The 23384-nt window shown below is 42.6% G+C and overlaps 2 protein-coding genes across 8 annotated transcripts in view; both read right to left on the reverse strand.

Moving 5' to 3' along the window:
• TPD52L1 (TPD52 like 1) overlaps positions 1-13471 on the reverse strand; it is a 112936-nt gene extending 99465 nt beyond the window's left edge. For 2 of the 5 annotated variants that reach the window (XM_054022397.1, XM_054022396.1), the window contains exon 1: positions 13338-13471. In XM_054022397.1, coding sequence (XP_053878372.1) covers positions 13338-13359 — 22 coding nt within the window. In that variant the 5' untranslated portion in view covers positions 13360-13471. The remainder of the gene's footprint in view (positions 1-13337) is intronic. The other 3 variants (XM_054022399.1, XM_054022395.1, XM_054022398.1) reach the window with 3 other exon arrangements.
• A 3485-nt stretch (positions 13472-16956) lies between these two features.
• LOC128835048 (golgin subfamily A member 6-like protein 26) overlaps positions 16957-23384 on the reverse strand; it is a 52071-nt gene continuing 45643 nt past the window's right edge. For all 3 annotated transcript variants that reach the window (XM_054024360.1, XM_054024361.1, XM_054024362.1), the window contains 2 exons: positions 20687-20854; positions 16957-18392 (listed from right to left, as the gene is read on the reverse strand). In XM_054024360.1, the coding sequence (XP_053880335.1) occupies positions 18189-18392; positions 20687-20854 (372 nt within the window). In that variant the 3' untranslated portion in view covers positions 16957-18188. The remainder of the gene's footprint in view (positions 18393-20686; positions 20855-23384) is intronic.

Below are 23384 nucleotides of genomic sequence, written 5' to 3' on the forward strand. Positions count from 1 at the left end.
AAAAGCAGCACAATTCCAGCTGTAGTAAAGAGCATGTATTACCTATGAAAAACAATTACCAGACTTCAACCCAAGAGCTAACTCTCCAACCAAAATCATTTTCTGAAATATCCAGTGTACATATTAGTCAGGCTTGGACTTTAACATCTTATGCAATCACATCTAGCTCTAAGCACAGTATAATATTCTTGGCTGCCCAAAGGAACAAAGATGGCTTTGCTTTTTAAATTGTAGGTATGATCATACAAAGCAATTGTTGTGAAACACTAACTGTTCAAAGCCAGCAGAGGTTTCTTTCCACTATATTAATAGTGAAAGTAATAACAGTATTGTACCATTCATTGAGCTATTTATTAATCAATCATTCTTCACAACTTCCTAAAGGGTCAGGGGAAAAGAAAAAACATGTCACAAATGGAAGGGGCATTTTCCTTTCTATAGCCAGTAACAGCAAAGACAAAATGAATGATGGGAGATGAGAAAATAGGTGCCATTGTGCTACAAGATAGATTTGTTCTCTGCAAATATGCTTGTTTCTTTAAGTGACAGATCAGCATGATTTGTATAAAACAAATTAAAAACAAAAGAATCAAATTAGACTAGAGCTGTATGAATGTAGGGGGAGCTAGAAGCTAAAATAGGGAAAACACTGACAATCAGGGGAGGCGTTCTAATCTCAAAATGTACAGATGGCTGAGGGTGTGGCACAAAGTGACTCAAATTGAGGTAGCTCTATTGACCTCCATGGGAAGTAAGCACAACTCATGTGCTTAAGTAAAGTTTCTATTAGAAAAAATGCTGTCAGATTCTGTTAAGAGATAAAACCTTTCACCCAGTTAAACTACTACTTAGCTCTCCAATTCTTTACTAGTAAAATGCCCAGGATATTGTCAGCTATGCTGAGAGAATGAAGTGAACAAATGGAAATATGAGTGATGTAAGAGTCCATAGTAGTCATTAAACATTCAGAACATGTAGGACACTGGAGGAACATAACCCATCTATACAGGAGTGGGGCCCAAGCTATATTCGTGGAATCATCTCTCGTGGAGCCCATGTTTTTCATATTTTTGGAGCACATCTGTGTTTGCCATTGGCAATGTATGTTTTACTGACAGTTCTGTAACGAGACTAGGCTTTCCAGAGTGACCAAAAGACTAGCTCACCCAACCTCAACTTGGAATGGACCACATTATCAGGATACGAGACTTGTGATCCCCTGATTCACGTGGAAGTTCTCTGGGGAAGTGCCATTGGGTGGAGCGAAGTGGAATCACAACCTTAAAAATCCAGGTACATGTACAAGGCGGCATGATCTTTCTGGGCCACCACAACACCAAGAATGAGGAGACCAAGACAACTACAGGCTATGCCAGCCAAGTGACTGAGGAAGCCCACTCCAGCCAAGTGACTGAGGAAGCCCACTGGCCAGAATAAGGTACCAAAGCCAGAGACAATATCACATGATCCCCAAACTCAGGTTCTAATTCTGATGCTCTGAAGATCAGCAAGCTAAAGAGCCAACCTTTTCTCCAAGTAACTGTTTGTTCCTCTTGTAATCTTCTTGCCACATGTATTATTGATTTTTTCAGCACTTTTGGGGTATGTATGTTACAGAAATAGAACTTAGCATATACATATTCTAATTCTAAAGTATTTTAAAACCACTGTGTCATCTTGGGCTATACGTGTTTGCAGAAACCACTCTGTCCTTAGAAGTTATTATTCACTCTCTCTTCCTGACTAATCTAGTCACTGTAGAGTCAACTGTAGAAATCATTCAGCAAATGGCAACCTTGAAGGAGTCTGGGTGCAGTTTCATAAGGTTTCCTGGGATAGTAATGTATAAGAATTGATCATGTGTTATGTTAACTTCTTGATTTAAGTCTTAGAATCATAGAATATCAGGGTTGGAAGGGACCTCAAGAGGTCATCTAGTCCAACCCCCTGCTCAAAGCAGGACCAATTCCCAACTAAATCAACCCAGCCAGGGCTTTGTCAAGCCAGGCCTTAAAAACCTCCAAGGAAGGAGATTCCACCACTTCCCTAGGTAACGCATTCCAGTGCTTCACCACCCTCCTAGTGAAATAGTGTTTCCTAATATCCAACCTAGACCTCCCCCACTGCAAATTGAGACCATTGCTCCTTGTTCTGTCATCTACCACCACTGAGAACAGCCGAGCTCCATCCTCTTTGGAACCCCCCTTCAGGTAGTTGAAAGCAGCTATCAAATCCCCCCCTCATTCTTCTCTTCTGGAGTCTAAACAATCCCAGTTCCCTCAGCCTCTCCTCATAAGTCATATGCTACAGACCCTTAATCATTTTTGTTGCCCTCCGCTGGACTCTTTCCAATTTTTCCACATCCTTCCTGTAGTGTGGGGCCCAAAACTGGACACAGTACTCCAGATGAGGCCTCACCAATGTCGAATAAAGGGGAACAATCATGTTCCTCGATCTGCTGGCAATGCCCCTACTTATACAGCCCAAAATGCCGTTAGCCTTCTTGGCAACAAGAGCACACTGTTGACTCATATCCAGCTTCTCGTCCACTGTGACCCCCTAGGTCCTTTTCTGCAGAACTGCTACCTAGCCATTTGGTCCCTAGTCTGTAGCAGTGCATGGGATTCTTCCGTCCTAAGTGCAGAACTCTGCACTTGTCCTTGTTGAACCTCATCAGGTTTTTTTGCCCAATTTCTAATTTGTCTAGGTCCCTCTGTATCCGATCCCTACCCTCCAGCGTATCTACCACGCCTCCCAGTTTAGTGTCATCTGCAAACTTGCTGAGAGTGCAGTCCACCTCATCCTCTAGATCATTAATAAAAGTATTAAACAAAACCGGCCCCAGGACCGACCCTTGGGGCACTCCACTTGAAATCAGCTGCCAACTAGACATGGAGCCATTGATCACTACCCGTTGAGCCCGACGATCTAGCCAGCTTTCTATCCACCTTACAGTCCATTCATCCAGCCCATACTTCTTTAACTTGGCGGCAAGAATACTGTGGGAGACTGTATCAAAAGCTTTGCTAAAGTCAAGAAATAACACATCCACTGCTTTCCCTCATCCACAGAGCCAGTTATCTCATCATAGAAGGCAATTAGGTTAGTCAGGCACGACTTCCCCTTGGTGAATCCATGCTGACTGTTCCTGATCACTTTCCTCTCCTCAAAGTGTTTCATAATTGATTCCTTGAGGACCTGCTCCATGATTTTTCCAGAGATTGAGGTGAGGCTGACTGGCCTGTAGTTCCCCAGATCATCCTCCTTCCCTTTTTTAAAGATGGGCACTACATTAGCCTTTTTCCAATCATCCGGGACCTCCCCCGATCGCCATGAGTTTTCAAAGATAATGGCCAATGGCTCTGCAATCTCATCCGCCAACTCCTTTAGCGCCCTCGGATGCAGCGCATCCGGCCCCATGGACTTGTGCACACCCAGTGAAACGTCATGCACTAAGTCATTGCAGGCTGTCTTATAACATCCATATTTTTATGGCAGGCATTACTAACTGGCACTGTTAGTTTTACAAATTCTTTTTCTTACTGTGCAAGAATGGTCCAGACTTTTAAGACGTGATGCATTGTTGTTAATTTTGTGATGCAAGCAGCAGGAGACTGCTTTCTGCCTTCATCTCTGTAACTAGAGTCAATTTTGGGGGTACGGTTGCTTCCCAAGAACCAGGTACTGGTGTTTTTGCTGAAAGAGTGGTTCACTTGCATGCCAAATCTGTTCAAGGACTGGTATATATGTAGGCTTGGGAGGATTAGCTTGTTATTGGTAAATGTGTATAAACATCAATTTCACATAGCCAAACCAACAACATCAAAAAATGTTTCCATCAACAACAGAAAATTACAAACAGGCAAAGTTAGAAAAATGCTGCTTGCGAACATTAAATTCATGTTTGATTTAAGGATATTTGCTTTGTATGTTTTGACAAGGTGTCTTAAAGGTTTATAACCGTTAACTTTTTGAGTCTCTATGTCTACGGTCATTAAATAATTCCTGTCTGACCCCTCAACTTCCCTGCAACTGTGGAAATTTAAATTGATAAAAAACAGGAAAAAAATGCTTAAGACCTATAATTTTTGTGCAACTGTGAAAATTTACATGTATAGATTTACATACGCGTGTAAACACAAATTACACTGAGAAAATGCCTGGCCAGACTCTGGGGTCCGGAGGCACGGGGGCTGCCCGAAGCCCGAGTGCTACCGGCTTCATGGTTTGCCGGGCAGCCTCCAGACCCTGCTCCCCCGGCTGGGCGCTTCCCCTCCCGGGCTCCAGCTGCGCTGGGGAAGCGCCGGCCGAGGGCGCAGGGTCTGGAGGCTGCCCGGCAAACCATAAAGCCGGTGGCGCTCGGGCAGCCTTTTTCGCGTGGCTGGGAGGGAGGAGGGGGGAGTTAGGGCGGGGACTTTGGGGAAGGGGCAGGGAAAGGGCGGAGTTGGGGCGGGGTTAGGGCCCGTGGAGTGTCCTCTTTATTTTTTAAATATGGTAACCCTACAATATCTTTATAGACAGTTTTGTGGAACTCTTCCATTCACATGGACTACCTCCTTTCCATTCATGGCCATATAACTTCTCTGTTATAGCCACAGCACAGCACAATCCCTGTAGCCCAGTCTGGAAATCTCTATCCTAGAAGATGATGGTGGTGAGTGTTAATATACCAGAACAAGCAATATTCACATGAGTGCCAATCAGTACATTGGAGAAACTAAGTCAAAATTTGCCCCCCTCCCCCCCCAAAAAAATGGGGGGGGAGAAATCAATAAGGAAAAGTGTTTTCAAGGTGCCAAGAGAGTATTAAACATTGCTTAAAACTATTAATACAAAAAGTAGTGTACTCTCTATTTACAGGAAGTAGTGTTAGAACAAAGGCCATATACTCGCCTATTATCCCAGCTGTTCCCCATGGCCATAAACTCCCTTTCCCATATATGAACATATAGCAAGACAATCAATCAAAGAGGCTCAACAAATGTATCCTATTTACGGCCCCAACAGATGTATTCTATATACCCCTAAAAGGGAATTTAAAAATTCCATAGGTCAGCAGAATGTATGCACGTTAAGTCATTTGTTACTGGGTATAAAAAGGCTTGCTCTACGCTTGTAAGGTGTGCTCCTCCCTCTGGCATGAGTCGAGGGGGACACCCGCTCAGCTGACTGATCAATAAAGAACTTGAAGCCGTCTTCTAGACTCCCGTGCCTCCTTGGGGTAATTGGGCAGCTCCAGGGGGAAACGAGCCCATTTGGCTAACAGTAGTATAGGGAAATATTAATGTCTCCATTACTGAGAGACATTACTGATTGATGTTGTTCTGATAAGCATGCAGATAATATGTGCAAGCATGAAACCAGGATTCTCTTGATACAGCGTGTGCGGCAATAACTGCAAGCACAGAACCACCCAGAGACTATTCAATCCAAATCTTAATTCCTTTTTCTTGAGCACATGATGTTATATTACAAAAGAACAGCACAAGCATGTAGGAACAAAACCAGAAAAGCTTAGACACCAAAAGAGTTACAGCTAGATATACCATATTAAAAATAATAAAAAAAAAAAGAATACATGACACACAGCATTCCCTTTTACTGGAACAACCACATTTAACACCAAACAACCAACCAACCAACCCCACACAGAAGTATATGAAAGTAACCTTCAAAAATAGCTTTCTAGGAGCACTATGTGTATATGCAAAGGTGACAAGGAGTGTGCAGGCAAATCTGATCCTAAGAGAATATCATGATGCAGATCGCAATTAAAACCATGCTTTTGCATGCACACCCATTCCCCGCCCATGTGCTGAACTTGCTGGTAAGGGAGTTTGCAAACAGTGGGGCTCAATACTTACTTTTGTTCAATGTAGAAGCTTGGGGGAGGGGTCGCGGTTAATGTTCTACTAACGTACATGATATAATATCTTCTAATTTTTAGAGGGAAGGCAAGGAGAATATGAGAAAGATTTTGGATCTGAGACAGAGACTGTGTCACACCTTGGTCACATCTTCTGTGACACGTAACTGTGTCCTGGACATAAAAATGTATTGCAATAATAATACTTTGTCACTATGTTCTGCTTTTCACCCATAGAACTCAAATCGCTTTATGAAGAGGATTAAGTATCATTATTCGTATTTTACAGATAGGAAAATTAAGGCACATATAGACAAAGTGACTTGCCCAGAGTCATATCTAAGGTCAGTAATTGATCTGCTAATAGAACCCAGGCCTTTTGACTCCCATTACAGCGTCAGATACATTCAACAAGTTCTTTGAACTAAGAGCCCACTTTTAGAGAGGCGCAGTGTACAACAAAAGAAATAGTTACTTTTTTTAATTAAATCGTTTACGTGCATACTTTTTTTACTATGAGATTTAAATAAAGTCAAATAAAACTAGCTTACCCAGATCAAGCCCCTTTACTATATTACTGCACAGAGTATGTCTGTTAAATAAGAGATCTAATTTTCCATTCAGGCACTTTTTGAAACAGAAAATTGAATATGCTCTTTCTAAACCAAGATTCCTGGAATACTCTACCTTCAAATATGCTGCTAAGCAACAAGCATCCAAATTCCTAAATACTGCCATCTACAACATAACCACATATTTCTACAGCTTTGCATTCTAGTACCAAACCTGCTCTGTTGTAATCTACCTTTAAGCAGTAGGAGGCCTGAAACAAAATTCCTCAAAAACACTGAGTGCTAACATTTCTATACTTTATTGATTTGTGAGGCACATTAGTTGGGTATCAAGCAAGCTTTCTATTAAACTACACTGACTAAGCACATATATTTGCACTGCCTCCCCAGAAAGAGCTCTTATGATCAGTATTTCCAGTGGAAAGTAATAATAAAATACCAGAGAACAATTACAGTCCACATTTATGAGCGCATTCGGTTTCTCTCCATCATCATCTTTGTTTATAAAATTGGCAAAGTTGCAAAGTCTTGTATAACTGGCAATCCATTTAAGATGGGGGGAGTCTGTTTATATCTGGTATCCAACCACATTATATTCTTATTGCCCAGGATTAGCATTATCCTGCTCAAATTTCTTCAGCTTCAGAAAATTGAACTTACTTCTGTGACAAGTGCTTTAGCCACACTGAAAAGCCTGCACAGTTTCAAAAGCTTGCAAGAAAAGTACCGCATTTGGTTTATTGACATTTATTTGCTTAAAATCCAAGGATAATCACTGGTATCTTGCTCTAGTTCTATTTTTTCTTCTGAGTTGTACAAAAAGGATAAAAGATAAAAGACCAGCTCTCAGGCTTTAGGCCATCTTGATAAATATTTTAAAATTCAATTCTTATAAATCACAGCCCCACCGATTTCACCTCACCCCATATTCATGTGATGTTATTAACACAGCAGCCAAGACATCCAGTTTTAGGGGAAAATATGCTAACTACCACTTCCCTTTTCAATTCTCCCACCACCTGGAGGACCTTTTGCAGTACCCTTTCTCCTGCTTTCTTTCCAGCTAGGCAATGAGGAGCTGGAGAGAGCTCACAGGGAATCATGCATGCCCAAGGTTAACAGAGCTGACCTCTGAGCCCCATGAAGAGAAATCTCAGCATTCATTAAAACCCAGACCAAAAAACCCTGTATACCCAGCCTTCTTCCTTATGAAAGCAGCCTCAGGAGTGTAAACCACTCACTAAGGTTAAAAGGAACAAGTAGCTGGGGGCTGCCCTTCTGCATCAGGAGGCTGGGTGGGGAAGCTAGATACCCTCACTATCCTCTCTCTCACACACTACGCACACTTTATATAACATGTCTGTAAAGGTTGGGATGTCTCTCAAAGATGGATTTCACCAGCCCACTCACGCTCCTCAGGCAGGCCCTGTTCATAATAGGGTGGTCATTGTCCACAGGGTTGATTACATTTGGGGCAGAAAAAAAACAGTTTTGCAAACGGCTTAAAAATGGGAAGGCCAACTCTGCTTGTTAAAGTTTCCAGCCCCCTTTAGGAAATGGGAGCAGCAGCTGGCTTAGTCCCCTCAGGCAGTTGCCATGGCCAGGGTGTACCTACTAGTGCTGAAGCCACAACAGCTGCTGCAAGAGGCACTGCCTTCAAAAGCCCACCCTCACTGCTAGGAGTACAGGGAGAGGCATGATGTAGTCCTCACACTTTTTTCTGCCAGTCACTCCAGATGTGAGGCGGAGGAAGGAGGAGGCAGGCCAACCTGCCACTCCATTGACCAGGAGTCCCATCCACCTCAGGCACTAAAGAGAACACTTTCCAATAGACATTCAAACCCACCACCAAATGGGACCCACTCCTCACTGCATACTTGGTGGGAGCTGTGAGATGGCTGCCCTGCCTACCAGAGGCTACAGGACACTTCCACCACTGCTGTAAGGAAGAGAGATGCCAGGTCAGGTGAGCAACTTCGAACCTCCATGAGATATTGTGGTGGGCAAGAAGCATGATGAGTCTAGAGAGGTAGGGTGGAAGGATTGATGCATTTGGGGGTGGGAAAAGAATACTGAATTAATGGGATGTGGGTGGAGAGAGAGAATGGAATTGATTCATGTGCTGTGGGGAGAACACAGAACAATTGGGGTAGGGGAAGTCTTCTGCCCAGGGGATGTCACATGTATCACCAGCTGAGTTGGCAAATATTAAAGGAAACCCCTCTTTAAAATTCAGGCAGCACCTCACTGTAGTTAGTGCCATTTTTCCTTGCTCTTATCCAGCTTGTGTTATGAAGGGGCTTTCTTGTTTCCTGTCTAGTACCTTCATGTACCCCAAAAAAATCTTTTGCATCAGTTGCCAAAATGCTTACATGGAAGTGCCACAGCAGCCTGTGCAAAAGATTCTGGGGCATATGCAATGCCAGAAGACATCAAACTGCACACAGCTGAACCAGAAACAAAGTCCCATCAGAAAAGAAACCAAGAGAGGACTGTAGAGGTAGAAGGCTATGTACAAGCTATGTTAAAAGGTAGGAGAGAAGGGAAAGTAGGCTGCTCAGTTTAGGGAGAGGGGATTCATGGAACAGTGTAATTTCAGGAGATTTAGGATCTTAGGATGGGAAGGTGAACTGGGTTGGAACAAAACAATAAGACTGGTGTTGCATGAGTGGAACTGTAGGTGGCTAAGCAGGCCTGACCCTCTAGACACAAGTCCCTCTCCCCAGACTCCTCGATCTCTGAAAATATGCTTATTTCTGAAGCCAGACTATTTGGAAAATAGGTATTAAGCATTCTATGGTATTTTCAGCACTTAGCATTGCCTTTACTGAATGGGAGGTTCCCAGCATCAGCCCTATGCTTATTCAGACTGCAAGTAATGAAAGATAAAAAGCAGACAGAGGCTCAAAGATTGGGAGAAGAAAGAGGTTTGTATTTCATGATGATGTTTATTATTTGAATAAACCTGCAGCTCTTTCTAGTTTTATATGGGCTCTTATTAGTTAATATTTGCTTAAATTGAAAATAAGGATCTAATTATGTATTTTAATAATAATTTCTCCCATCCTCCCTCCCATTGTCTTGGCCCCAAATCCCGCAAATACTTTTGTGCGCTTAAATGAGATTACTTGTGTGCTTAAAGTTAAGTCAATGGTACTTCTCTAGTGCTTAAAGATAAGCATGGGATTAGGGATTTAGTTTGTAAGGTCTTTGGGGCACAGACTGTCTCTTACTGATGATGTATGTGTTCATACAGTGCCTAACAAAATGGAGTCCTGAGCTTAGCGGAGGCCACCAGGAACTACCACAATGCAAATAATTATTAATAAAAGGGTTTTTTGAAGTTTCATGAAAATTCACAAAGCCCATCAAAAGTCTGAATTTAATTCAGACTTTTTGCAAATAATAGTACATGCTGATTTGCAGATAGACTGAAGATGGTGGCCAACTCCCTTTCCCCTGCTACATTTTATATTAATATACATGGTGGGGTGGGAGAGAAAAGGGCTATGTATGTATTTCTTGACTTATTGCACATTTTACTAATTTATGTCACCCCACACCATGGCAACATAAAATGGCACAAAGAACTAGATAGTGTAGAAAGAAATTTTTGAAACAGGTGAAAAGTCATTTAATTTCTTGAAAGTTGTTAAATAATGGGGCATTTGTGACTGCTTGCAAATTTTTAGCATTTACCTTTCTTTCAGTCAGAATGCAGTCGTCCCCCCGTCCCCTGCCCCAGCAGTGCATGTTGATCTGATCAATCAGATTACTTTGAAAAAATCCATTGATTTCAAAGTAAACAGCTATAGCAAGTAACTAACGAAGTAGTAGCAATGTTCTGAAAAACTGCAGAAGATAATATGACCAAAAATACTCAGTTTTCTGACCAGTATTTAAGTGTCTTTAATTGAATCCCACTGTGCTAAAAGCATGGAGGTTCAGTTCTCTCTGCTGCTGATTAGACTGAAGTCTATAACTGCAGTAATGAGGGTTAAGAGTTAGGTCAGACAGAGAGGAGGGAGATCTCAGAAGAAAAGATTTCCAGATATAAAAGTCCCATGAACCTTTAGCATGGGCCCTATTTGCATGTTAAAAAAAAAAAATCTTCCAGTGATGTTAACACCGCGGACACTGTCCTGAGAGAGAATGAGACACAAAAGATACAAGTGAGAAAACAGTGGAAAAATGTAACCTAAAAAGAAATGGGTGAAACCTTGGGACATCCCACACCTGTTTTCTGATTAATTAACTGCAATACATTTTATATTCTGGTTATGAAAAAGGTATCTGTGCACTAAGATCCAGACAAACTCAGGGCTAAAAATGAACCATGAACAGAACAAAACTAAGCAACATGAAGTGGCTTAATTTAATCTCCGTACCCAACATGCATTCACACTACTAACGGGCATAGTAAAAGGCCAGTTTGACAAGGACAATCTCTTCTGTGGCAGCAATGGCAGCAGGGGGATGCTACAAAGAGCTGCTGGCTGAAATATACTTTAGCAATACATATTATTGCGCTGACTTTTTAAACTGTCCCATGAACACAATCTTTTTAATTAGAGAGAAAATATTTCACTGTGTAATTGACAAATTGGACAGTTTACACAAATCCTACAAAGCAGTAAAAGAATAAGTAATGCTGTCATATCAAGCTCTTTGAAGAACAGGATCACCTAACATGGTATTTGAAAAGATATATTTAGGAAACAGGGATCCAAAATAAAACTACATTACACTGCAACCTCAATGTAGAGCATTAGACAAGTCCAGGAGCTGAGCTATATAAATCCATTAATTTTGTCAATCAGCTTCTGTAATAGCAGCCTACAGAACATGTGAATTCCTGCTCCTCAGCAGGCACCAAACATGTAACTACAATGACATTTTACCCTTTTCTTTAAAAAAGAAACAGAGGCCAAATTCCCCATTATGTTATTCCAAGAAAATACATACAGTCCTGTTCACAACCAACATTTTGCCTTCCTTTGGGGCACCTGTTTAATACAATTCTGGTAAGTATCAATGCGGCCTATATTTACTTCAGTAAATTTCATCCTTCCGTTTCTCTGTCCACCCCCATTAAATGGTGTTTTCTAAACATGCCACTCTCAGTGAAATGATAATACTTGCCCTTGTGTTTTAAGAGCCCTGCCCCACCACATGCCGAGATTCCACAACTCCCAAGAAAGCCAATGGGAGTTAGAAGGTGAGTGAAATTCATCCCCGTGCAGAAGGCCTTATGCTGGCCCCAGGCACCTTTTAAATCCTGCATAAGCCTTCAAAATAAACTGGCTTTTTGCACAGTTGTGAATTTCATCCAGTGTAAATTAAACTTTATATAATTGGACCCTGAGATAATTAAGAAATAAAATTAAATACTACCAGTAAGTTTATTTATTAACAAATATTTACTAAAACTGTATAAATAAAAACCTAACAAAAATATCTTGGGCCATATTAGGCGATCAGTTTTTAAATAGAACTCCCCACTGACCGCAATCAAGATCTGTTTAAAAAACAGTGGCATGATCTGGCCTATTGTGACACACTGCTAATGTCACAAGACCAGGATTATAATTTCTCTATGTGGAGAAAGCTCAGAAAGAAGTGAACTGTGAATGAGAAGGCTCTAGTTTAAACAGAGGATTGTTTTATATAGTTTTAAACAAACATAGTGCTTTGCTTTTTAAAAGGTCTCTGTTAATATGTTGCTGTACTACATTTATTGCATCTATGGGGATGCATAGAAATAGTGAAAGGAAAAGCAGAAATTAGAGTTGCAAGAGTGTAAAATGTTGATCCCAGAAGAAATAGAACTGGAACCAGGACAAGAAGATGGGGAGAGATTTTTTCAAGGAGCTCTCAAGACACCCTCTACATTCTGGATCCTGTTACACACAGCAATCCCTACAAAGCCTTGGAGAGAGATGCAATACCCTCGGCACCCCGGGGATGCTTTTAAACAAGGCAGACACGCATGTCATTAGTGACAAAAGCCCACAATTTACTTTGAGAACTGTTTAATCTCTAAATGGTAAATAAAATCTGTAATTATTCAACAAAATAGGCTTCATTCACCATCCCCCAAACACAGAAAATATGGATGTGTTTAGTATTGTGGCCAACAGGCTTTTATTTACCTTTAAAGTTCCAGTGAACAGATTAATAAAAAATAGACTAAAGTACAAATGATTTATTTGTGAAAGGAATAAAGGAAGCCACACAATGGTCTGGAAGCTGGAGAGCGAGGTAAGGAACATGTTTTATTATATTTAGTACAGTATAGGATAATGCAGACTCCAGCAAATTATAGCGAGAAGGAAAGAAAAACAAACAGAAAACATTTCTTGTATAGAAAGGTTTTTAACACTGAGAAGAGAGGGAACAGAGTCAGTGCTTTAGGAAAGTCTCATTTCCCTGGTTTCCCCCTCACATAAATCAAACCAAATCTCTCCAATTCTGTTTTAAACCAACCCAAATCTATTTCTACATTCAACCTGCAGTGTTGCGTTAAGGGGGCACGAGGAGGGCCCTCTCCCCCAAGAAAAGGGAGAAACACAAACACACCAGAAATAACCTCCCCTTGCCCTCAGGTGCTCACTCAAAGTTGATTTACTTGCAGGGAGGGGGTTTGTTGGTTTGTTTGCAGGGGTGGGGACAGGGAGGCTGTATAATCTCTGTAGTCTAAGGAACATCCCTTATTCAAAAAGAGCCCCCAAGGCTGCGCTGCATGTCCCTGGGTCCGGGGGAATGAAATTTCCCCCCTCTGGAGCCTGGACCTGCTGCACCAGGACGGAAAAGCGAAGAGAGCAAAATACAAAGTGACTCCCCAGAACAACCCCCAAAGCTCGCCTCCTGCGGACTCTGCTGCCCTCCCAGGGACTAACCTTGTGCCTGCTGCGCCTCCATTGTCCAGGAGACGGTAAGGCCGGGTCGAAGTTGAGAAGGAGCCGCTGCCTGGCACCCACCTGCACCGCACAGTATCCAGTGGGAAAGGCTCAGCGCTACTGCGGTAGCCGCCGCAAGTGGCCTCTAGTTACCTCTTTCCCCGCTGCCCCCGCCTCCTCCCCTGGAGTCCGGCAGCCGCAGCCGCACGCCCCCTGGCGGTCAGACCCGAGTAGAGACGGCAGCGAGCCGGCGTGCTACACTAATGCTGTTCACCTGGAACAGGCAGACCGGCCTCGCCGCCGTCCCCGCCCCACAGGTGCTTGCACCATGGGGGTATCACTCCGGCCTTGAGTGACGGCTGGGAAGCCCTGGAATCTCCAGGCCTGGGTTAAAAAAACCAACAAGATGAAAATAGTGTTACTGGACAGAAGTCTTCTATCTGGAAACCACCCCAATGTCCTCTTATAGAGCAAATCTGCCTCCAAGGGACCTGTGCAGGGAGTAGAGCTGGCATTTTACCTGCTTTCTCAATCTATTTTAAGCTACGTAAACTACACATCTTTGTTTAATGACATACTGAACATGAATTCTAAGATTTTTTTAATGAATGTGTTAAAGAGATATTATCAATTTATAAATCACTCCTGTAGGATTTTTATTTATTTATTATTGTTACAAGTAACACCTAAAATGGCTGTAACTGAAAGAGATTAGAGAAATACATTGCTGTTCCTCCCTCCCCCACGATTATACTCTGTACATAGTCAGTTTCTCCCAGTCTTTCACTCCGCAACAGGGAATAGATTTTCCTCTTTTAAAAAAATCTGATTAACTGGCAGGGCAGGGGATTCAGAGGCAGATGTACCTGGAACTATTTTAAAAAATTAGTCAGGGGTTAAATTTTCAAAAGTGCATAAGGTACTTAAGAACATAAGTCCCATTTTTAAATGTCCCGGGGACCTAACTCCCACAACATGTCTCTCTCTTTAGGCATCTTTAAAATGTGGCAGTATGGGTCTATGTCACTTTTGAAAATGGGACATACTTCTAAATCACTGAAGCACTTTCAGTAGGACTTAGGAGCATAAAGCCCAGATCCTCAAAGGTACTTAGGTGCCTAACTACTTTTGAGGATCTGCACCCTAAGTGACTTAGGAGCATAAGTTCCATTTTCATAAGTCACTTAGGTGTTTGATGGCAAAATTTTCAAAATCTCATGGTGACAGTGTTCCTTAAAAAGTAATTTAATGTATGACACTTTACTGAGTGTCACTGTCAGCTTGGGTGGTTTTACATTCACATTTTTTTTTAAGTTTTCTCCCTTATTGCTATGTGAAAGACTCACACAAACCACGGGGGGGGGAAATGACTGTGGTGAAAACAGTGGAAGTGATTCTATGTAGTGCTATTAAATGCACAAAGTGAACAAAATGAAAAAAGAACATATATTTCTAATTTCTTTCAGTTACAGTCATCTTACGTGCTACAAGTAACAATAGTAAGAAAAAAAAAATTTTTTTTAAGTTGCCAGTGACTCTTTAAGACCAAATGATTCAAATTAAACATATAAAATATGCCAATAGGCATCCAGGCTGGAACACCGAAGTTAGTCAGCAATGACCGATTTAGGCCTCAATCCTGAAAATATTTATGCACATGAGCTGTCCCATGTAATCTATTCATAATGTTCAATTTTATGTTTTTGCAGGAATGGGGCTTTCGAAAGCTCCTCATTTTTAGTACTGCTCACCAAGAAAGAAGAATACATGTACAGTATAAAGTTTAAAAATAGGTATACAATAAAATTAAGCAACAGAAAATTTAGACTGAATACTAGGAAAACATTTCCTAAAAGTGAAATGAAATAGGCCTTTTCACACAACAGAAGGAGTTCTATTTGAAAAATGTTAATAAAATGGGGTTACACATAATTTCCACTACATTGATCTTAAACACTGTTAGATGGCTGCTGTGTACAGGGTGTTCAAAACAATTTTTGAAGAAAACTGTAAGGCTAGGAGTCAAGTACTAGTGACAAGGATGGGAACTCTGTTAGGCTCCATCCAGATCAGCTCCTCTAGTCTTGTTCAAGATGGGACTGAGGGAAATCTACATTTGTGAACTATTTTAAACACTGTTTTCAAATGTAGTTTATTTCTCATAGAAAATGGTGAAAGTCCCATCACTTGTGTACTTTAAAACTAAGGCAGAACAACGCATTCAAAAATAGAGTGTTGGTAAAATCCTGTAGTGGCAGGGGATGGCCTAGATTATCTTGGTCTTCAATTTCTATTCTATGTTTAGTAAACTATGTTTGGAAACACTATTCTCCCACCCCACCTTTCAATGGTTATGCATTGTGTACATCAAAAAAGTAACCCCTTTACATTGCATTTATTTCAGCTGAGATGGATAGCCAGTAAAATAGCTCAGAGAGTCAAGAGAAAGTCATTCTCCTTCCGGTGCTTGTTGACAAGGCCACTCTCCTAATTTAATCCCCTTAGTGGAGCTATTGTAATGTCTATAAAACACTATCCAATCACCACACCTATTTAACAAAACCACAGCTTCTTTACTCTGTGATGTTATGCTGTACACTAGCCTCTCTGAGCACCCAAATTTAGCATCTTAACTAAAAATGGAAAGTTTGTCAGGACACCACTCTGTGTACCTATATGCTTTAGTGTAAAATGGTAGCTGGGGCCCATTTAAGTGTGAGTGTATTCAAGAATGGAGATTGTTAGTACATAGTTTGAGGCAGACTGCACATTTGCTTCAGTTTATGCTAATACCAGAATATTTTCTGACTCCACTATCCGCGGTAATCTTGTTTCTTTTTTCTTCGTAATTAATATGACACTGGGAAATAATGAAATTAGGTGTTGCCTCTTTCTTATATATACATTTGTTAGATAGAGACTGTTCATGATTGTGGACCTCACCTGAGCACGATGGGAGTTGAGAGCATTCAGAACTGCGCAAGGGAAAAAAAAAAAAAAAAAGTAGATTTGGTGACACCGAAACACTTTGCAAATCTGTGTCAATTTTGCATATTGTTTTGATTAAAAAAAAAGACTTTTAAAAATTCCCCAAAAAATCAAAACAGTTTTGACATTTTCTAAACAAAATGTTTCCATTTTTTTATTTGAAACAACTTTTCATTTTGAAATTTCCTTCAGTTTTATTTTAACATGTTAAAATGTTTCAAAATATAAACAAACATCTAAACATATGCTTCAGGTCAAAGTGTTTTGTTTGACCTGAAATGAATTTTTTGACTTTTTGGTTTGCCAAAATATAAAATAAGGAATTGAAACAAAAATATTGTGTTTTGGGTCAACCTGAAACAAAATTTGTATGTGTTTTGGAATTGCCAGCAAACTGAAAAATCTGTTATTCAGCCAGCACTAGCACTCAGCACATTACAGGCTTGAACTTGTTGGAGGGCTAAAATAAGAGAGTAAAGATAACAGGGCAATAAGGTAACATGAGCTAAAGAACGTTTTGAACCCTTATTTGTGGACCTAACAACAACCTGTAACATTTTAGTTTTAAGAAAAAATAATGGAACTAAATGAAAATGATTATAGATAGTAGTCTAAAATGAACATTTATAAGTAAGAAAAATGATTGTTTATTGGAAAATATTTTAGAACATTGCAAAGTACAAATTTCATATTACAGCTCAACTTTGTTTTTTGAAGACAAAACTTGAAAGTGCCAGATTTGCCCAAGCCAGCCTTAATTTATATACATTTGAAAAAAAAAAGTTCCTTTTAATATGCATAGGCTGCTGCTTTTGAATTTGAATAATTGTAAAATATGAATAGTTTTTTTCCGGCAAGCCTGCCCCATTTGTGATTTGTACATCTCTTTTGACTGCACAGAAGAGTTTACTACTTATGCAAGGGTGACAGCAGTATGCTGAATGTGAGAAAAATTGATTGCAGTGTTTCATATCTTTTCAAATAAGGAGACATTCTTCTATGAGTAGATCTCTGCACAGAAGTACTATTTAAGTCAATATGCAGTGGTGGTGTAGCTGTGTTGATCCTAGGATATTAGAGAGAAGGTGGGTGAGGTAATATCTCAGGACCTGAAGAAGAGCTCTGTGTAGCTTGAAAGCTTGTCTCTCTCACCAACAGAAGTTGGTCCAATAAAAGATATTACCTCACCCACCTTGTCTCTCTAATTTATGTGAATAGATATTTTGGATTAAAAATTTCAAAACACACTAATGGCAGGATATAGTCAAAATTTTGTGAAACAGCAGAGCAACCCCTCTCTATATGTAACTGTTTCACTGAATAGAGCACAATTAGTACATTTGCTTTTTAAAAAATATAGGATGAGATTTTGAAAGCTGTCTAAGAGATATGGATTAAATTTAAATCCATTAAATCTGCTGAAAAATAGGTTATTTTATTCATATTTTTATGAAGCCCTATTATGGATGAAATCTTTTTCACTCACATATCACTCATTTTTTCACACAAGAACTCTTATTCATTACCGTGTAAAGAGAAACTGAGTAACATTTTACTCACCAAAATTACAACAATTGGCAATCACCAAAGCTAGATCTACACTTATTAGATTTCAAATACATTTAAGGAACCAAATCTATATTATTTATTGGCTTCATAAGACAATCTCATGTCTATGTGGTACAGTGAAAAAGAAACTGCTCCATTACAAGTATTTTCATAGCATTTTAAATCTCTGAAATCAATTTTGTTAAAAACAAAAGTGATCATAAAGATGACTAGCCCACTGAAATTAAAGTCATGTTGTACTTAAAGGATTAATTTTCTATCTACAGCATAGCACCTCTAATTGTGTCACCCAACCTAATATTTCCCCATGCTATCTGCTACATCTGTCATTGATTTGGTAAGTTTCCTCATCGAGCTTGCCATTTTGGAGATTTCCTGCCATTTTTCTGACTGAAGAGACTGACGTAACACATGCTTTGTTTTCAGTGCTGAAATATCCTGATCAAGCTGCAGCATCTTAGTAGATGTTTGCGAGAGTTCACTGTCCCTCCCAACAAGCTGTAATGGGGAAAATATTGTCAGTTGAAAAAGGAAGCCAGATGGAACAAAACCAAAAGCAAGTGAGTTAAGATTTTTAAAGTCTTATGAGGTATTGGCTAGATATGTACACAGTTGAGATTGCTCTGTTTTTAAAACACAGAGTAATCAAAGACAATGATTCAGTTTTGTTAGAGATATTTAGTACATTTCACAGGCTATTTTTTTGTCATCTGATGATACGTATACCAAAATGACACCATTCGGTTTAGTGAGAGCCTTAAGTGGATCTCTGTTTGTTTGTCATTTGTGATCAACCTTAAATCCATTCTGCAGAGAGATTAAGGGCAAGATTCTACAGGATGCTGAGTACCCTTAAATCCCATTAACTTCCCACAGTTAATACTGAGGGATTGTGATGCATGGTTCACAACTCAGTCCTAAGGATGACAATAAAATATCAACACTGTTTGTCAGTCCCCTGGGCTGAAAGATCACATACCAGGATGAAGCTGCAGCATAGGCATGAAGAGACTGCATGAGCAAAATGGCAGTCCACAATGAATGTAGATGAGACTTAACTCCTGTTAGGATTGCCAAAAATTAGATCTACCACCAATAGGGGGGACAAGAGACTCCAAGGATATGTCTACACAGCAAAGAAAAACCTGCGGCTGGCCTGTGCAAGTCGACTCAGGCTCATGAAGCTTGGGCTGTGGGGCTATTTCATTGCTGTCTAGGCCTTTGGGCTTGGGCTGGAGCCCAGGCTCTAAGACCCTGTAGGATGGGAATCTCTGAGAGCTGAGGCTCCAGCCCAAGCCAGAAATCTATACAGCAATGAAACACCCCCACAGCCTGAGCCCGAGCCAGCTGGCACGGGCCAGCTGTGATTTTTCTTTCTTTTTTTTTTTTTTTTTTTTTTGCTGTGTAGACATATCTTTAGTCACATACTTTGGCTGGAAATGCCAAGGTCATGCTTTGATTACTTTTTTCCAATAGGAGATTGGGAAAATATTAAGTTATACTTGAGGGCACCACACTTATAATTTACTCCCTTACATTCATATTCAGTGGAATATTCAAAATGAGAATAAAAAACTCAATGTAGTTTTCATTTTCACTTTTTCTAAGTTCTTTTGCTGTTTATTTTTGTATCCAAAGTATACTTGGTGTTTAGCACAGTTCTGAAAAATAAAGAAACACAGGTTCCTAGGAAATGTCTATGTTACAAGTTACAACAGACAACAGTCACAGCGTAGTTCATGTAACGGATGCAATTATAATACTAAAGGATAGATTTATGGTCTTCTGTACTTAGGGGGGATTTCCCCCAGGGAAAGGGAAAGTAGGGCTTTCAACTTCATCCTCATTTGAAGTTTTAGTGAGGGGGGAAAGTATGAACCTCTGCCAGGGGCTTTCCAGATGCCCTATCAGTGTGGTCCTACCAAATTCACTGTCCATTTTCATCGATTTCATGGGCATAGGATTTTAAAAATAGTAAATTTCATTATTTCAGCTATTTCAGTGTTGTAATTTGTAGGGGTCCTGACTCAAAAGGGAGTTGTGTGTGTGGGTGTGTGTGGGGAGGTCGCAAGGTTATTGTAGGTGGGGGTTGCAGTACTGCTACCCTTACTTCTGCGCTGCTGATGGCGGCGGCGCTGCTTTCAGAGCTGGGCAACTGGGAAACGGTGGCTGCTGGCTGGGAGCCCAGCTCTGAAGGCTGAGCTGCCACCAGCAGCAATGCAGAAGTAAGGATGGCATAGTATGGGGTTGCCACCCTTCTGCACTGCCTCTGGAGCTGGATCCTCAGTCAGCAGCCATCACTCTCCGGCCATCCAGCTCTGAAGGCAGCGCAGAAGTAAGGATAGTATGGTATTGCCACCCTTGCGTCTGCATTGCTGCTGGTGGTGGGGCGCTGCCTTTAGAGCTGGGTGTCCGACCAACAGCTGCCGCTCTCTGGCCACCCAGGTCTGAAGGCAGTGCAGAAGTAAGGGTGGCAATAGTGCAACCTCCCCAAAATAACCTTGTGACCCCCCTGGAACTCCCTTTTGGGTCAGGACCCCCAATTTGAGAAACTCAGGTCATCCCTGTGAAATCTGTATAATATAGGGTAAAAGCACACAAAAGACCAGATTTCACGGTCCTTGATGCGTTTTTCATGGTCATGAATTTGGTAGGGCCTACCTATCAGGGGCAGTGGGAATGCACTGAATCAGTTCATCAGTCTACCACTCACTTCAATGAAAGTTAGATTGGGCCCTATGTTTGTTTTAAGGTTCCTGATTTCATCATATAGATTAGATAAAGCAATTTACCTGGTTTTGTAAACTAGATACAAGATCTACCAATAAAGCTTTATCTCTCTGTAGTTCAATATTATCCTGTTCCTCTTTGTCCAGCATACCCTTCATTTCAGCTATTCGACTACATATTGTTGCTACATTTAAATCAAGAGATGTGCTTCCTTGTTCCAAAATATGAATCTGTGAGAAGAACAAGCCAGGGGTCAAGATCATAAAAGACAAAAATGTATATGCATGCTAACTATGTACACACACAAGGACACACAAACTGGAATATTTTTCAATTTCAAATACAAGTGACTGCTTACAGAAACGCTTCCTGTTATGTAAGCTTTTGGAACACTTGGGATTACACCACTCCCATAGTTTGTTTATCTAAAAAAAACCAATTTCCAATTTAAGTAGGGTTACCATATTTTCACAAGCAAAAAAGAGGACATGGGGGGGAGGAGCCCTGCTCTAGCCCCGCCCCCATCCATTCCCTCCCACTTCCCACCCCCTGACTGCCCCCCTCAGAACTCCCAACCCCCCCCCCGCTCCTTGTCCCCTGACTGCCCCCTCCTGGGACCCCTGCCACTAACTACCCCCTAGGACCCACCCCCTATCTAAGCCACCCTGCTTCTTGTCCCCTGACTGACCCCCTCCTGAGAACCCCCCACCCTAACTGCCCCCCCTAGGACACTACCTGTCCCCTGACTGCCCCGATGCTTATCCACACCCCGCCCCATATTCACACCCCCACGCCCAGACAGACCCCTGGGACTCCCATGCCTTATCCAAGTGCTCCCCGCCCCCTGACAGGACCGCCCAGAACTCCTGATGCATCCAACCCCCTCTGCTCCCTGCCTGCCTTGACCCCTCTCCACACCCCTACCCCCCTGACAGACTCCCCAGAACCCCAGACCCATCTAACCCCCCCTGCTCCCTGTCCCTGATTGTCCCAACCCCTCTCCACACCCCTGCCCCCCCCGAACTCCCGACCCATCCAACTTCCCTCCCTGTCCCGTGACCAGAGCCGGCTTTAAAGAGCCCAGGAATGAGGCTGCGCTCCGGCCGGAGCTCGGGCCGGGGTTGCAGGGCTTGGGGCTGGGCCGGAGGTGCTCGGCTGGGGCTGGGCTGGCGTGCTCGGCTGGAACCTGGGCTGCTGCCCTAGGGCCCGAGCCAGAGCTGCTGGGACCGGGGGTGCTTGGCCAGCGCCGCTCAGCCGGGGCCGGGCTGGCGCGCTCAACCAAAACTGTGGCCACTGCCTTGGGGCCCGAGCTGGGCCGGAGCCGCTGGGGCCAGGCCCAGCGCGCTCGGCCGGAACTGGGGCCACCGCCCTAGGGCCCGAGCCGGGCTGGAGCTTCTGGGGCCGGGGGTGCTCGGCCGGGGGTGCTTGGCTGGGGCCGGGCTGGCGTGCTCGGCTGGAACTGGGGCCGGTGCCCTGGGGCCCGAGCCAAGCTGGGCCGGAGCCGCTGGGGCCAGGGCCGGAGCCGCTGGGGCTGCCGGGCACCACTTGGCCCGGGCCGGAGGGAGCTGCTCGGCCAGGGCCGCGCCTCCCCAGAGCTCTCCTCCTCGCGTCCCCCCCCGCCCCAGCCCCAGCTTACCTGCTGCTGCCTCCCGCCTGCCCCTACTTTTTTTCAGACTTCCCGCGAAGATCTGATTCGCGGGAAGCAGGAAGGGAAGGAGCAGGTGGGTGGAGCGTTCAGGGGAGGGGAGGAGGGAGAAGACAGCTGCGGGGCTGGACGGCGTGGTAAGGCTGCAGGGGCTTCAGCGGATGGGGGAACCTGAGGATGGAGGGAGCCGGGAAGGGGCTTTGGCTGCCGAGTGGCGCTTGGCCGCCGCTTTTCTGTCCATAAATAGCCGACCGGGGGGAAATCCCGGACATTTTTAGATTTTTAAAAATCCCCCCTGGACGGCTATTTATAGACCGAAAAACCGGACATGTCCGGGGAAATCCGGACATATGGTAGCCCTAATTTAAGTAAAGGGTGATACTGATTTCTGAGCTTGGGATCGCTCTCTGGGATCAGGCATCTGCAATCAAAGTTTGGTCTTCCTCACTTCTGAGACCTAAAGACATTGTTTTTCTCATTATGCACCTACCAACATGTAGCCAGCATTAGCAGATTTTACTTTCAGTCTGTGACCACCTTTTAGGAGCACTGTTTATGGTGAACTACAAATTAAACAGAATGTTCAACTAACTACAGTTTACAACCACTTTACCAAATAAACCCATCATCTCCGTGACAGGTCTGTGTTCTGCTGGCCTGGGGCGTGAGAATCCAGAACTACTTTCCCATTCCAGCTTGGTTTTATACATGACAATTACTTTGCAGTAGTGGGTTTATTTGCCAGCTAATTACCAAACTCAGGGCCAGTTTAGCCAGTTATCAGAGCTCTATTTTTGTGCTCAGACAAACCTGCTGCATGGTATCCAACTGGGACACTTAGGGTCTGCCTACACAGCTGCTTGGAGCAAATCTTGCAGTCTGAGTCTACAGACTTGTGCTAGTGGGGCCACACTAGCATGCTAAAAATAGCAATGCAGACAGACGTTCCAGCTCATGCTGGAGCGCAGGCTCTGAAGCCTAGGGAGGCTATTTTTAGCATGCTCGCTCAAGCCCCTCTAGCATGAGACTGTCAACCCAGGCTGCAAGACTTGCTCCCAGCAGCTGTGTAGACATACCCTTAGGATCCCCAGAGAGCTGCTATACCTCCTTTTTAT

The sequence above is a fragment of the Malaclemys terrapin genome, chromosome 3, assembly GCF_027887155.1.
Source record: "Malaclemys terrapin pileata isolate rMalTer1 chromosome 3, rMalTer1.hap1, whole genome shotgun sequence".
Classification (NCBI taxonomy): domain Eukaryota; kingdom Metazoa; phylum Chordata; order Testudines; family Emydidae; genus Malaclemys; species Malaclemys terrapin.